This window comes from Ovis canadensis, chromosome 25, assembly GCF_042477335.2.
Source record: "Ovis canadensis isolate MfBH-ARS-UI-01 breed Bighorn chromosome 25, ARS-UI_OviCan_v2, whole genome shotgun sequence".
Taxonomy (NCBI): domain Eukaryota; kingdom Metazoa; phylum Chordata; class Mammalia; order Artiodactyla; family Bovidae; genus Ovis; species Ovis canadensis.
In genome coordinates this window covers 28,180,129-28,194,701 of record NC_091269.1, presented here as the reverse complement: position 1 = coordinate 28,194,701, position 14,573 = coordinate 28,180,129, and the positions used below count along the sequence as shown (strand labels likewise).

The 14,573-nt window shown below is 36.8% G+C and overlaps 1 protein-coding gene across 1 annotated transcript in view; it reads right to left on the bottom strand.

The window, feature by feature from the left end:
- Positions 1-14,573, bottom strand: part of RYR2 (ryanodine receptor 2) — an 809,907-nt gene that overhangs the window by 32,713 nt on the left and 762,621 nt on the right. Inside the window, exons 97-100 of the mRNA XM_069571617.1 lie at positions 12,342-12,475; positions 8,432-8,492; positions 6,709-6,855; positions 3,960-4,094 (exon numbers count right to left, since the gene is read on the bottom strand). Of these exons, the coding sequence (XP_069427718.1) occupies positions 3,960-4,094; positions 6,709-6,855; positions 8,432-8,492; positions 12,342-12,475 (477 nt within the window). The remainder of the gene's footprint in view (positions 1-3,959; positions 4,095-6,708; positions 6,856-8,431; positions 8,493-12,341; positions 12,476-14,573) is intronic.

Here is a 14,573-nt window from a genome sequence, read left to right as displayed (position 1 = left end):
GAGGCTTGTGAATTTTGAGATTTAGAACCACTGTGGTGTTTCTCTTGGAATATTAATGAATCTCCCCTGGGTCAGTGTAGGCACAAATGCCTGCCCTTGATACTTATCCTCTGTGTCTTGTTGCCTTCATCAGTCCTCCTCTTCCCTGCCTGCCTCTGGTCAGCCACTACCCTGAGTCTTCAGGGTCATGGGATACAGACAACAATGTAGTTTTAAAGGCAGCACACAGAAGAGGAGTTGTAGGATCTTTAAAGAACTTTCCTCCCTGGGCTTGGAATGGCAGGGTAGGGATGTGAAGAAGCAGGAAGGAGGTATTAGTGACTCTGGTGAAGGTTATTACTAGTGACTAGCCAGTACTTTGGCCACCTCATGCGAAGAGTTGACTGATTGGAAAAGACTCTGATGCTGGGAGGGATTGGGGACATGAGTTTGAGTGAACTCCGGGAGTTGGTGATGGACAGGGAGGCCTGGCATGCTGCGATTCATGGGGTCACAAAGAGTTGGACACGACTGAGCAACTGAACTGAACTGAGGCACCTAAGTTTTCTCTCTCCTTTATCTGTGTCCCTAATTCCTGTAAGAACCCTTGTTAACACATTCTTATGTGTCCTTCCAGAAAAATCATATACATAGTCCAACATATCTAATATATACATTTGTGTGAGTGGGTGATGTTGTATGTTAGGATTCTATCACAATACCATTCAGGATCTTGCTTTTTTTCCCCACTTAAGTATAATTTGTATGTCTTTGCATATTAGCATATTCAAACTTATCTATTATTTGAAAAAGCTACATACTTTTCCATTATATGGATCGACCATAATATATTTAATTAGGACCCTATAGATGATAATTTATATTATTTTCAATTTGTGACAGCAACTAATATCCTTGGATATACAGAGACATATTTATGAATGAAATTAGATCAGTTAATACCAGTGGGACATAAGTATAAGTCAAAGATTAATACACTTGAAAATCTGATAGTCATTATAAAATTTCTCTAAAATTGTTAATTTAACTTCCTACTAGGAGAAGGCAATGGCAACCCACTCCAGTACTCTTGTCTGGAAAATTCCATGGACAGATGAGCCTGGTGGGCTGCAATCCATGGGGTCACGACTGAGTGACTTCACTTTCACTTTTCACTTTCATGCATTGGAGAAGGAAATGGCAACCCACTCCAGTGTTCTTGCCTGGAGAATCCCAGGGACGGCAGAGCCTGGTGGGCTGCCGTCTATGGGGTCGCATAGAGTCAGACACGACTGAAGCGACTTAGCAGCAGCAGCAGTGTTCATGAAGATGCCAGTTTTTCAATCAGTTCAATAACTCTAGGTATTAACAGTCTTCAGGTGGCAACTGACTGTTTTGATTTGCATTCTTAATCTTTTCATAGAGCTGAGCATCTTTCCATATTTACAACCCCAATTTATTTTACAGTGAATTATCTAGTCATATAATTTGCTTGTTTTTCTTCTTCTGGATGTGATTAAGACCTTATAAATGAAGGAAACTGGCTCTTTGTTACAGTGTTGTGTTTTTCTTAGCTTGTCATCTGCCTTTGGAAAGAAACAACTATAAGGAAAATCTTAAAGTAATTTTCTATGCTTGCATGAGGCCTAGGTTTTATGTCATACAAACCCCTTTCCCCATTTAAAAATTGTTATTATTTCAAAAGTCAAATTCTGCTTTAACTTTCATTCATTTTTTCTTTCTTTTGCATTGAAGTTTATTTACTGATATATCATTTGGGATTTATTTTGATGTAAAGAATTTGGCTGGCATTCATTTTTATCAATTTTTCCCCAAAAGCATATCCATGGTACTTACTTCTACCATTTATTGAATTATTTTTCATTTTATAATTTCTAAAGCCCCTTTTATCATTCTTTTAATTTCCATGTGTATCTAAATCTATTTCTAGACTATTCCATTGTTCTGTCATTCTCTAGTAAGAAAATTGTCTTCATACTAGTAAAGTAATGCTTAAAATTCTCCAAGCCAGGCTTTAGCAATATGTGAACTGTGAACTTACAGATGTTCAAGCTGGTTTTAGAAAAGGCAGAGGAACTGGATTAAATTGCTAACATCCGCTGGATCATCGAAAAAGCAAGAGAGTTCCAGAGAAACATCTATTTCTGCTTTTGTGACTATGCCAAAGCCTTTGATTGTGTGGATCACAATAAACTGTGGAACATTCTTCAAGAGATGGGAATACCAGAGCACCTGACCTGCCTCTTGAGAAACCTGTATGCAGGTCAGGAAGCAACAGTTAGAACTGGACATGGAACAACAGACTGGTTCCAAATAGGAAAAGGAGTACATCAAGGCTGTATATTGTCACCCTGCTTATTTAACTTCTATGCAGAGTACATCATGAGAAACGCTGGACTGGAAGAAGCACAAGCTGGAATCAAGATTGCCGGGAGAAATATCAATAACCTCAGATATGCAGATGACACCACCCTTATGGCAGAAAGTGAAGAAGAACTAAAGAACCTCTTGATGAAAGTGAAAGAGGAGAGTGAAAAAGTTGGCTTAAAGCTCAACACTCAGAAAACTAAGATCATGGCATCTAGTCCCATCACTTCATGGCAAATAGATGGGGAAACAGTGGACACAATGGCTGACTTTTTTTTGAGAGGGCTCCAGAATCACTGCAGATGGTGACTGCAGCCATGAAATTAAAAGATGCTTACTCCTTGGAAGGAAAGTTAAGACCAACCTAGATAACATATTCAAAAGCAGAGACATTACTTTGCCAACAAAGGTCCATCTAGTCAAGGCTTTGGTTTTTCTAGTGGTCATGTATGGATGTGAGAGTTGGACTGTGAAGAAAGCTGAGTGCCAAAGAATTGATGCTTTTGAATTGTGGTGTTGGGGAAGACTCCTGAGAGTCCCTTGGACTGCAAGGACATCCAACCAGTCCATCCTAAAGGAGATCAGTCCTGGGTGTTCATCGGAAGGATTGATGCTGAAGCTGAAACTCCAATACTTTGGCCACCTGATGCGAAGAGCTGACTCATTTGAAAAGACCCTGATGCTGGGAAAGATTGAAGGTGGGAGGAGAAGGGGAAGACAGAGGATGAGATGGTTGGATGGCATCACCGACTCGATGGACATGGATTTGGGTGGACTCTGGGAGTTGGTGATGGACAGGGAGGCCTGGCATGCTGCGGTTCATGGGTTGTAAAGAGTCGGACATGACTGAGCTACTGAACTGAACTAGTCTTTTATAATGTTAGTAGTTCTTTCTCATTATTCCCTTGAGATGTTTGTTTTTTCCTAGAGTAATTTTAGCATCATTATATCTATCTCTTTAACTGATACCAACCTCAGTGGTATAGGTGTCTCAACGTGGAGCTCATTTAAGGATTCATCTATTTCCAGGTAAAGGTTAATATTTTGTCTAATTTATACTTCCTAGTCTAGGGTCCCATGTACAGTAATTTCTGATTTGCCAGTATCTGAGATGCAGGTTACAAAAGAGTGATAAAACAATACAAAAGCTTTAACATCTGTTGATTTTAAAATCAAGAGTAGGAGTAATTTAAGCCAGGATACTCAATATAAAAAGTATTTTTGGACATCAGTAATTTCAGCTAACATCATTAAGGTGAACAAATACCTAAGCTTTCAACATGTTCTACAAGGAAATAACTTTACCTGCTGTCCTAGAATATATGAACCACAGGTGAAAGGGTTTACATTAATTCTTTCAGTTCTAAGGACTTTACTTGATATTCTATTAATTATCAGGCTGATGCAGATGTGCAAAGCTGGCAGAAATGCTTCATGTTCCACAAAACATGAGAACCTTTAAAAAGCCACACAGCTGTTTGCTGTGTACACTACTTTATATTATGCACTCTTAAAGAATAAGCACACAATTCTTTGAATTGAATAAGCAGGAGAACTTTTTTCATTCATATGAGATCAAAGTGTGAACTCACTGTTAGCATGTCATCACACTTCATGTCTGGTGTATCGCCATCTTCACTTTTATTGTAGAATTTTCGGAAAAAATTGAATGCCACGACAGTATATAGGTATACAACAACAGCCAATAAGCCAACAGTTAATACGAGCTGGAAAGCAATGTGACATTGAACATATATTAGAAATACAAGTCAGTGGATTTACTGACTAACAGCTAACGGAATCCACTCCTTATAATCATCCTTTACTGATACTCTCAGTGGGGAAATCTATTTTCATGGTCTGTTTATTTTATCAAGTTGTCAGATTACTTTATGTAAAACTTAACTGCTTGATTGACTAATAAATGCATACTATCGCTGGAATACGAGTAATTGCTGATTTAGTTTCCTATCCAAATTCAATTTGGATAATTATTAATTAATATTTATTTAAATAAAATTTAATTATTCAAAATGATTAATTTAATAATTAATATTAACCAGCTTAATTCATTTTTCTATTATCTAAATATTTGGTGGTAGATACTATACTAAATACTTTCTTTTCATAAGGTCTATTCCCTTTAAATAATTTACATGCCTAATAAAAACTATCTCATTTTTGTTATGATAGTAAGAGGGGTTGTAAATCATATTTTCCTTCAATAACATCCTAAATTAAAACAGGAATTTCTTCTAACACCTGGAAATGCATAACTGTTAGTAGTATGTAATATAAAAAAAATAAAACGAAGAAGTCTGGCTTTGTTACTATAAAGCAGTGATCAAAGGGAAAGACTCCTTTAATAACATATTTACTTTTTTGGCTGTGCCACATAGTAGGATCTTAGTTTCCACAGGGATTGAACCCACGCCCCTGCATTGGAAGATCAGAGTCTTAATCACTGGACTGCCAAGGAAGTACTGGGAAACACACTTCAAAATAGTGTTAGTTATTTGGTATTAAAGGCTAATTTTCTCATTGTATAAATAAAATTCACAGTTTGAAAGGTCTTCTTTCAGCTGTATGTAATTTTTAATTCCACACTATACACTATATATATATATATGCATGTATATATAAACACATTTTACAGAATGTGTATACATATGAATATACACATAATTTGTATATGAATATTTTGGGGGCTACCCTGGGGGCTCAGATGGTAAAGAATCTGCCTGTACTGCGGGAGACCCGGGTTCAATCCCTGGTTTGGGAAGATGCCCTGGAGAAGGGAAAGGCTACTCACTCCAGTATTCTTGCCTGGAGAATTCCAGAGAGAGGAGCCTGGTGGGGTTGCAAAGAGTCGGACATGACTGAGCAACTAACACTTTCACTTTCATGTATACTTTTTAAATGTGCTTTCCACCAAGCTGGTGAAAATACTTTTCTGGTTCTATCACAGAAATTCTAAACACACTAAAATACATTATTTTTTTTATGTCAACTTCCTCTGATTACAACATACCCCTTATGTTGTGGTGGCATATATTAAGTCTTTTAAAATTCATTTTATAATTATCTGGAAAAAAACATGTCTTAATAGAGGGCTTAATTCACTCCTACCAAGTAAGTACAAAGCTACTGTAAATTGTACATGTTTACTATAAGATTAAGCTCTCTATATCTCTGCAAATGGAAATGTGATACCTCAAGAAGAGAGGGAATGGAATTTAGAAACAAGCAAAAGTTTAGCAATTAAGAATAGTGCTAGATTTTTTGTGTGAAAATACTCCACAGATTTACCATCTCCAATTCTTTGAATATGCTTGGAGCTCAAAAGTAATCTACTAACTGATCAACGAATAAGCACAGTATAGTTTTTGTCACTGGATTTATGCCGTGCCGTGCATACCATACTCATATTCAGAAACTAGAGTGACATATATAAGAACAGTATGCTGAAACTTAGAAAACTGAAGGTCATGATAATGTGAATTTAACTGTGGACGGACATAGTTCAAGGTTTTAGGAAGGGTACCAACTTTAAAATATGCTGGATTATAAAATTCTGGAAAAAGAAGAACTCATTTACTCCAAGTAAATAACATAGAATGTGTTACCTCTCAGTGGACATTTGATAAATAGAGAATGATTGATGTTTATTAATAATGAAAGTTTTAACGTTACAAGTGAACATTAGAACATAAGCTGATTATCTGAAATTAAGCCAACTTTCCTCTAAGCAAGCATGACCTTGTCAAGTGTGAAAATTATTACTCTTTTTGCCTAATATAAAAGTGGAGAAGAGAGCCCAAGAATATCCGGTTTAAAATACTCTATTAAATTACAGATACAGCATCTGTTTTGTTACTAATGCAACCAGTGTGTTAGGATGTTGCAGCTTACTTTGGTTTCCCCACAGTATCAAAAAAAGCAAATATTAGGAATAAAACAATAACTATTTTTCCTGAGAGTTTACTGTGCCAGGGCCTGTGCTAAGACCTCCATATTTATGTTTTTATTTTAAATTCTCACAAAACCCTGGTATGGTAGGTACTTTTGTCGTTTTCATTCAAAATGAGGGAGTTGAGATTTAGGAATGGTAAATAATTTATCCAGGGTCACAAAGCTAAATCAGTCAAACCAAGACTTGAACGTAGGTCTAGGGGACTCTCAAACTACAAATCCTTATGGTTTCCAGAAGAAAAAGTACAGCTCCTCTATCCACAAAAGCTTTAAAACTGTACACTGTCATTTGAGGTTCGGTTTTACTTCTGTTGGAATATTTGTTAACTTTTTCAGTTTGTGCAGGGGAAAGAAAAGATAAACGTTTACCTGTTTGCCATTGTGAGTTACTGATGACAAGATGGTTCTTAACGTCTTGAATCCCATAGCAATGTCCAGAAGATGAGCAGCAAAGAAAAAGTTGTTGTAGTGTCCAAGAATGGACATGGTCATATACCAGGCAAGGTAGAGGAAGGACTATTAAGATGAAATCAGAGAAAAGAATGTCAGAAAATAGAATATATATTATTGTCAAAAGCTACTCTGATCTCATTCTAAATGCTCCATTGACTTTATCTTTTGATTATATATTCATATAATTCCAATTAGTTATATGAGTTTGTGTATTTTATTTTTATTTAGTTCATTCTGCAGAGTTCAATGCCACCCATTCTCTCCTTTATACCAGAGTGGTTGTTTTTATTTATCCTCCCACAGAGAAAAATGAATTGACTCACTATTCAGGAGCAGCTTATATCAGCCTCAGCGCTACTGATAGTTTGGGCCAGTTAACTCTTTGTCACGGGTGCCATCGTGTGCATTGTAGGATGGTTTGCAAGCAGCATTCCTGGTCTCTACTCCCCAGCTGCCACCGGCATTCCCTTTTCCCAGTCATGACAACCCAAAATATCCTTATATGTTGCCATGTGTGGCTGAGCTGAGTGACCTTCTTTTTTTCAGGGAAGCTGCTTCCACTGTTAGATGAGAAGTTAGCTGAAAGACACCGTACTAGCAGTTGGCAAAAGATATTGCAGGATGAGTTTGAGCTCTTTGGAGGGTTCCCTAAGATACCCAGGATTCTGGGCCATGACTGGATGAGGCAGGGGTGGAGACAGAGGTTAAGAGTACGCGGGAGAGGGGTATCACAGGTCTTTAGGAGAATGGAAGTAAGGTTCACTCTAAAAGTCAGTGCTAAGACTGGAGTGAGATTTTTTGAGACTAAATGAGATGTCCAAGGAAGAAAGCACAGAAGAGAGAACAGCAGAAGGCCTTAGGGGATATTCTTACATTCCTTTCTGAGTGGATGTGAGAAGATGGCAAAAAAAATTAAGAAGCAAGAATGAGGGGATGAGCTGAGATCTACAGAAAAAATTGTACTTAATGTGTTCAGACATGTTTCAAGATTCTCTCTCACAACTCCCCAGCAGCAAATAGTAGCATTAAAAACAATCGACAGTAACAGTTATTTAAACTGAAAATTCTAAGATTCAAAAATGTCAAGCTATTGAACCAATGAGGTACTATAATGTGATTGTCTGCCTTGACAGCTGGTGGCTTTTAGTCATGGGTGATATTTTTCATAATATTTGTATATATATGTGGGTCCTATAGTTTAACTCATAGGCTCTTTGATAAAAGGAAGATCCATCAACAAAAAGAACACAATAATGTACTTAACTTGGCAGAAACAAATGGATTGCAATCAATGTTAAGAAAAACTTTAAACAACTTATTTAGAAGTTTCTAACATCTGTAAAAATTTTGAAGAATGCCATTGTTCAACTAAAACCTGAATGAAAAGACACATGAATTTTCATGTTTCATTTTCTTGTATAAATATATTTTCATTTTAATCTTTCAGCTATTGAAATAAATGGGATGAAAGATGGGCTGATGAATCATGTATTTCTCTGGGTTTTTCTCAGATATGGTCAGTATTAAATGAACCGATATTTGAGTAACCTTCTTAAGCAGCCATCTTTCCACCTGCTGAAGCCCAGCAAACTCATCTAATCAGAGTGCGTTTTACTTTGTGGTATTGAAGGTAGCTTACGTTGTCAGTGAAAACGACTCCTAGTTTCCACATCTGATACTTCACATCAATAGAGTTCAGTCTGGAAAAACAAAAGAATTTGTAGATATGTACATGAAGCAAAAGCTCACAGGCTTGCAAGAGCCTGCTGGCATTCACTCCCCATGGGATGGGGTAGGGCTGGCAACCATCTCAGAAGATTAGTTCTAGTTCAGGCGCCCAGGGAAGAGGTTGAGAGCTCCGTTGGACAATGTATTCCAGAGTTTTGTGATTTTTTTAGAGGAATCTTAGAGAACAAAACAAAGCATCATTATATCTTCTATTATTTAAAAATAGTTTTCTTTGACCTTTTATTTTCTCTACATTAAATGTAAGATAAACACTTTATGTCTATTCCTGAAAATTGTACAAATTAATCAACATAGGTATATCAAGACTTTCCTCCCTAACTTTTAGCTAAACATTTGTAATTGCATACCAACAGAATTATTTTTAGTTTAATTAATAAAAACCTGCATAAATATCCACATTTACTTTATAACTGTACTGATTTTGCCAGTGAAAGGGCTTACTGGTTCTGTTTTTGTTTCCTTTTGATTTCAGAAATGCCCCTTCTCACATCCTTCTCTATCCAAAAAGGAATTTAACCCTTCCCCGCCTTGGTTCCCACAGCACTTCGTAGTCACCTCCCTTCATAATCATTTCCCAGTTTTGCAGCTGTAGGTGTGTGTGCATGTACATGTATTTACACCTCTCTAGTCTCTAAAATCCCCATCACCAAGCACATTATATGATACAGGCAGTGTATCATATAATATTGAATAATGTTGAATGAATGAATGGCAACATAAATATTTTTCATCTTCGCAGAATAAAATAGACATGTATTAAAATATACTTTTCAGCTTTCTTTTTTCAGAACTTGCATTGGTTTATAGGGCTAGAAATTATAATTTTGTTAGCCTTCTCATAATTCTAGGAATTGATATAATAATAAGATGTAATTTTTAGTGCTATTTTCAAAAGGGCTTCTCTAGAGATGATGTTTTAGTCTTTTCTGTTTGTTTTAGTCTGTAATTACTTTTTTAATGATTTCTTTAATTAGGCCAATCTTAAGTTATAAGTGCAGTGATAAATAGTTTATCATCTAAAGTTGATTTCTTTTTTTTTTTTTAAGTTGATTTCATAGGAGGTTTTTCCCCTTGGAGTTAAGGTTTAATTTACTTTAGCCTAGAATCTTTTACTTTTAAGGAAATAAAACTGTCTTTGAGTTGTAGTTTTGTTATTTTAAATAATCATTTTTAAAGTTTCATGAATATTTACAACAGGTTTCAATATATCAATACTTTTTCTTGAAAAGATAAACAAACAAACACACTGGGACAGTTTGCATGAGAGTATAATTGTATTCCATGAAAGCAATACAAAATAAAATAATGGTTTTATCAGGATGTCTGAATTTCCCATGGTAGTTTCGTGATTTAAAAATTTATTCTTATGATTAGTTCTTTTCCATCCCTATCATTATTTAGGGTAGCAAGTCCTACCAACTGCATGAAAAGCATTTTGTAGTACACAGTACTCTCTTCTCACTAATGGTGGCAGGAATGCTCTTTGGGCAGAGCTGACTCCACCCTCAGGGATGGAGCACAGCTGATCTAGACCAGTCACGGTCTCCCCAGCCACAGGGCTTGGATCCGAGGTAAACTAGAAGCCCAAGCGCTCTGAGACATAAGCGCCCCTCTCACTCCATGAAGACATAGTGAAGAAGCATGCAGGCTGTCTGGCTGTTGGAGGCCATTCTACCCCAGGAGGGCAGGTGGCCACCTATTTAAATGCGCATGCTGTTGTTTAGTCGCTAAGTCATTTCCAACTCTTTTGCTACCTCTCGGACTAGCCCGCCAGGCTCCTCCGTCCATGGAATTTCCCAGGCAAGAATTCTGGAGCAGGTTGCCACTTCCTTCTTCAGGGGATCTTCCTGACCCAGGGATTGGACCCAGGTCTCCTGCATTAGCAGGTGGATTCTTTACCACTGAGCCACCAGGGAATCCCAAATGTGCACATACCAAGCCCTCTATATTTGATTGATAAATACATGCACACACAGATACATGAATCATCCTGTATGCAAATGTTCACATTAAGATAATATTCATATAGAAACCAGATCATCTTTTGAAGCTCCATCTTTTTAAACACTTTAATAAAGGAACACTACATGTAAATTTTTTCCTAGTGATGTGTGTTATTCACTAGCAAACCGTAATTTTATTATCCCTATTTAATGGTATTAATAAAATCCACATTAGTTTCTTGGTACTTTTCTAGCAGTCAAACCTGCAAATATTTACTATGTAAAACAGTGGAAAATTCCACTAATTTATAACTGTTCATAGTAAAACGTAGTCTAAACTTTTCTGTTTTCAGACTTATTTTCCAGTCACAAATATGACCATGTAAAATGCATAATTCAGTGAAAGTGAAAGTTGCTCAGTCATGTCGGACTCTGCGACCCCAAGGACTGTATAGTTCATGGAATTCTCTAGGCCAGAATACTGGAGTGGGTAGCCTTTCCCTTCTCCAGGGGATCTTCCCAACCCAGGGATCAAACCCAGGTCTCCTGCATTGCAGGCACATTCTTTACCAGCTGAGCCACAAGGGAAGCCCATGTAAAATGCATAATTCAGTAAAACTATTTAATCCTACCTTGCTTATCAGGGATCTGAAAATGTTGGTGGGAAACTCAGCATACTTTTCACCACTGTCCTTGTTTCACATGATATTCTAACATAAAGGTCTTAATGCCTAAAGGTTATCAACTGTGTTTCTTCTTATATATAGTGATTTGGTCTTTAGGAAACGTATTTGTTTTCTTAAAGTACCAGATAATACTTTAAACTTAAGTTCATAATTTCTGTTACATATTTGCTTATTGAACTACTTTTCAACTGGGTTCACATTATTTTTAGACTCAACTAGTTCTAACCAAGGCTTCAGAGAGGAAAAAAAAAAAATGACCAAAAAGATAGGTCAGCCAAAGTGTCTTTTTTAATGCTAACTAAAATATTTATCTAAGACAATCTAACACTGCTCTACAGAACCTTAAATATTTATGTTTTCAAAGAAATCATCACATACCGAGTTGACTGACACTTTAAATGCACCTAAATAAGGGACGGTAACCACTGCTTTTTTCTAAAATTGTTGTGACTACAATAAGAAATTACTTTTTAAAAGCATGTGGGCTTTACATTTATTTTCAGATTATAGTTGATTAAATTTGTAAAATAGAAATAGATGTATATATACATATACTCACACTACACGTGTGTGTGAAAGTCAGTTTCTGGTGAGGTCAACCAGTTTACATTCTCCTAGTTATATCATAACATTCCATGCAAATCCTATATAAGGGTGCCTCATTTTAATGTAAACTTTCTAAGCAATAGTATGATAACATGGTACCAAGTCTTTGCTATTTAAATAAAATATAACAATTATAATAAAAGGATACGAACTTTGAACATTTCTAATAAAAGGCTTACATGACTCCCTTTTCCAAAATAAGAAAATTAACTTCTTTTCAAGTAGGAAGCTTTAAGAAAACATAGTCAAATATTATATTTTTGTACCTCTGACTTCGACTTCAGTGGCATTTAGGGGTAAAAAGGCAAATCAAATTAAGAACATAAATCTTTTTTTTCTTGCTTTATATAAATAACAAAAAAAGACATGTTCAAAAGTTATAGATTAAATCTAATGATTCCAGAGTCAGAAGTACAAAAGCAGATTTTGTGCATATACTGTTTCGCTCATCTCTCTGTTCTTCTGACATTGAAGGAAAGGAAATCAATGCACGAACAAATTTAGAAGTGTATTCATTTTTCCTCCTTTCTACCTACATCTTGAATAGAGCAGAATTAACACTCACACAGCTGACAGGGAGCTGTCTTTCTTTGGCTTCTTCTTTTCCCGGGCATCACTGAAGTCCAAGGCAGCTTTGTCCATGCCAAGTAACTCGCTGATTCTGTCTCGGCCATAGAACTCTCCATATTTATCCATAACCTGGGGCAAGAATAAAAGCATTTTACAGACCTCCACCATTAAGTAGTCTCATCTCTGTACGCACATACAAACATCAGAGGATTTTAATACATAATATATGTATTACTTTCAAGTCCACTTAAAAATCTAACTTACAGCTCATGTTCTATGATCATACTATTAAGGTCTAAGTGAATTTAGCAGCATTTATTTATTGAGGGCATGCTGCACCGCATGTGGGATCTTAGTTCCTCGACCATGGATCGAACTTGCACCCCCTGCATTGGAAATGTGGGGTCTAAGCACTGGACTGCCAGGCAAGTCTACTTAAAGCATTTTAAATAATACCTAGCTGAAGAACATGATTTCCAAGGCAAGAGGAAGGCATGCAAATAGAAGATGGGCTGAAGGAAATGGGTAAACGGGTGGTGGGAGGTAATGGAATAAGGTAACTTCTACCAAATTCATACTTTATGCCAGGAATTATGCTAAGAATTTTGACTTGTTTTCCATTATGGGGCTCTTATTAGCATCCTGCTCTGCAGACAAAGAAACTGTATCTTAGAGAATGTAACATGCCCAGGGTTGGTAGGCCTGGCAAAAGAGCAGATGAGGAAGCATCCAGGCAAGGCTGACTCAGCGAAGGTCTCCTGCATAGAGCATAGCACGCCACTGGGACGGTCACGACATGCTGGTATTCCCTCTGTGGTCTCCACCTGGACCTGAAACCTCGTCACCATCCTCAGGTCTTCAGTTAATTCTAGTATAGATGTTTTATCCATCACTAGAATCACTTCTTAGCAACCCCCCTTGATTTCCTTGCCCCTCAGTCCTGTCACGTTGGCCTAGCTTTGCCCAAGTACTGGATTTTTAAATCAATGCCTAGACGTGGGCTCACAGCTCACCTGTGAGCTCAGTACTTCTGTCTCTTATATAGCAACGCTTGGCCTAGGGATTATATACCATGAGGATCCTGCACATCAGTGAAAATGGATCCTTCACATCAGTGAAATGCACAACAGCAAAAGTAATGAAAGAAGTTCAGAAGCAGAACTGGCAGCAAAAGAGGGGTAAGAAAGCAAGGAAAAGGGATGCAGGAGAAACAAAGGCACTGGGAGCCAGAGAGAAAGGAGGGGGAATGTTAAATAAAAGATTAGAGTAGGTGATGGAAAAATATCTAAATAGAAAGAAAGAAAGGATTAGTGGAAATTAAAAGAAGCATTTTTGGAATGTGTACAAACAGGTAAAGTGAAATAAAACATAAAAGAGCAATGGTAGTTTAAAATCCTAGGAATGTATACTATTCAGGTTCATTAGAACAATTTGTTTGGCATTATTCTCCCAGTACTGAAAAGGGGCTGGACTGATCTGAGTGGGAGTTCTTTAGGGGTTATATTCTCACCCAGGAGGACAAATTGGACCCCAGAGCAGGAACACCATGAAGAGTCTTAGCCACAATTACAATTTGTCTACTTATTTGACTCTAGATATATCATTTCCTTTGGAGACAACTTAAAGTTGCTTCTTTATACTGTTAAATAATTAATATGAATAAAATATTCAAATCATCTATTTTAAATTACTTAAAAATTATTCTTTCAAAGCTCTGGCCTAATTTGGATGACTCATTAGTGCAATGCTACTGCTTTGTGGTCACAAGGAGACAAAAAACTTGCACCGAAACAAAAATCAGCACACATTCTGCTCCTTCCAACTAGAAAGTCTTGAGGGTTTTTTGTGTTGTTCTGTTTTCTTTAATGCACTTCATTTGAAATGATGTACTTGATTTAAATTCTTGGCAAACTCTCTTTCTCCCCTCAGACTGGTAACAAAAAATTTGCAGCTGCTAATCACCAAACACCCTCTGAGTCCCCCTAAACTGGTGGAATCAAAGGGGGAAAAGATCACTTCATTCAGCAGATATTTGTGGCCATTCTACCTCAGACCATATATATACATGAGAGCTACAACTCATTATGGTACATGGCATGAGTTGATTCAGCTTGGCAACTGGAGGATTCAAGGAATAAGGAGGAGCTGCAAAATAATGTTGACTGTATTTTACAATATACAAGTACTGTGTATGCATTATTATATTTTCTTTAAAAAGTGATCTACA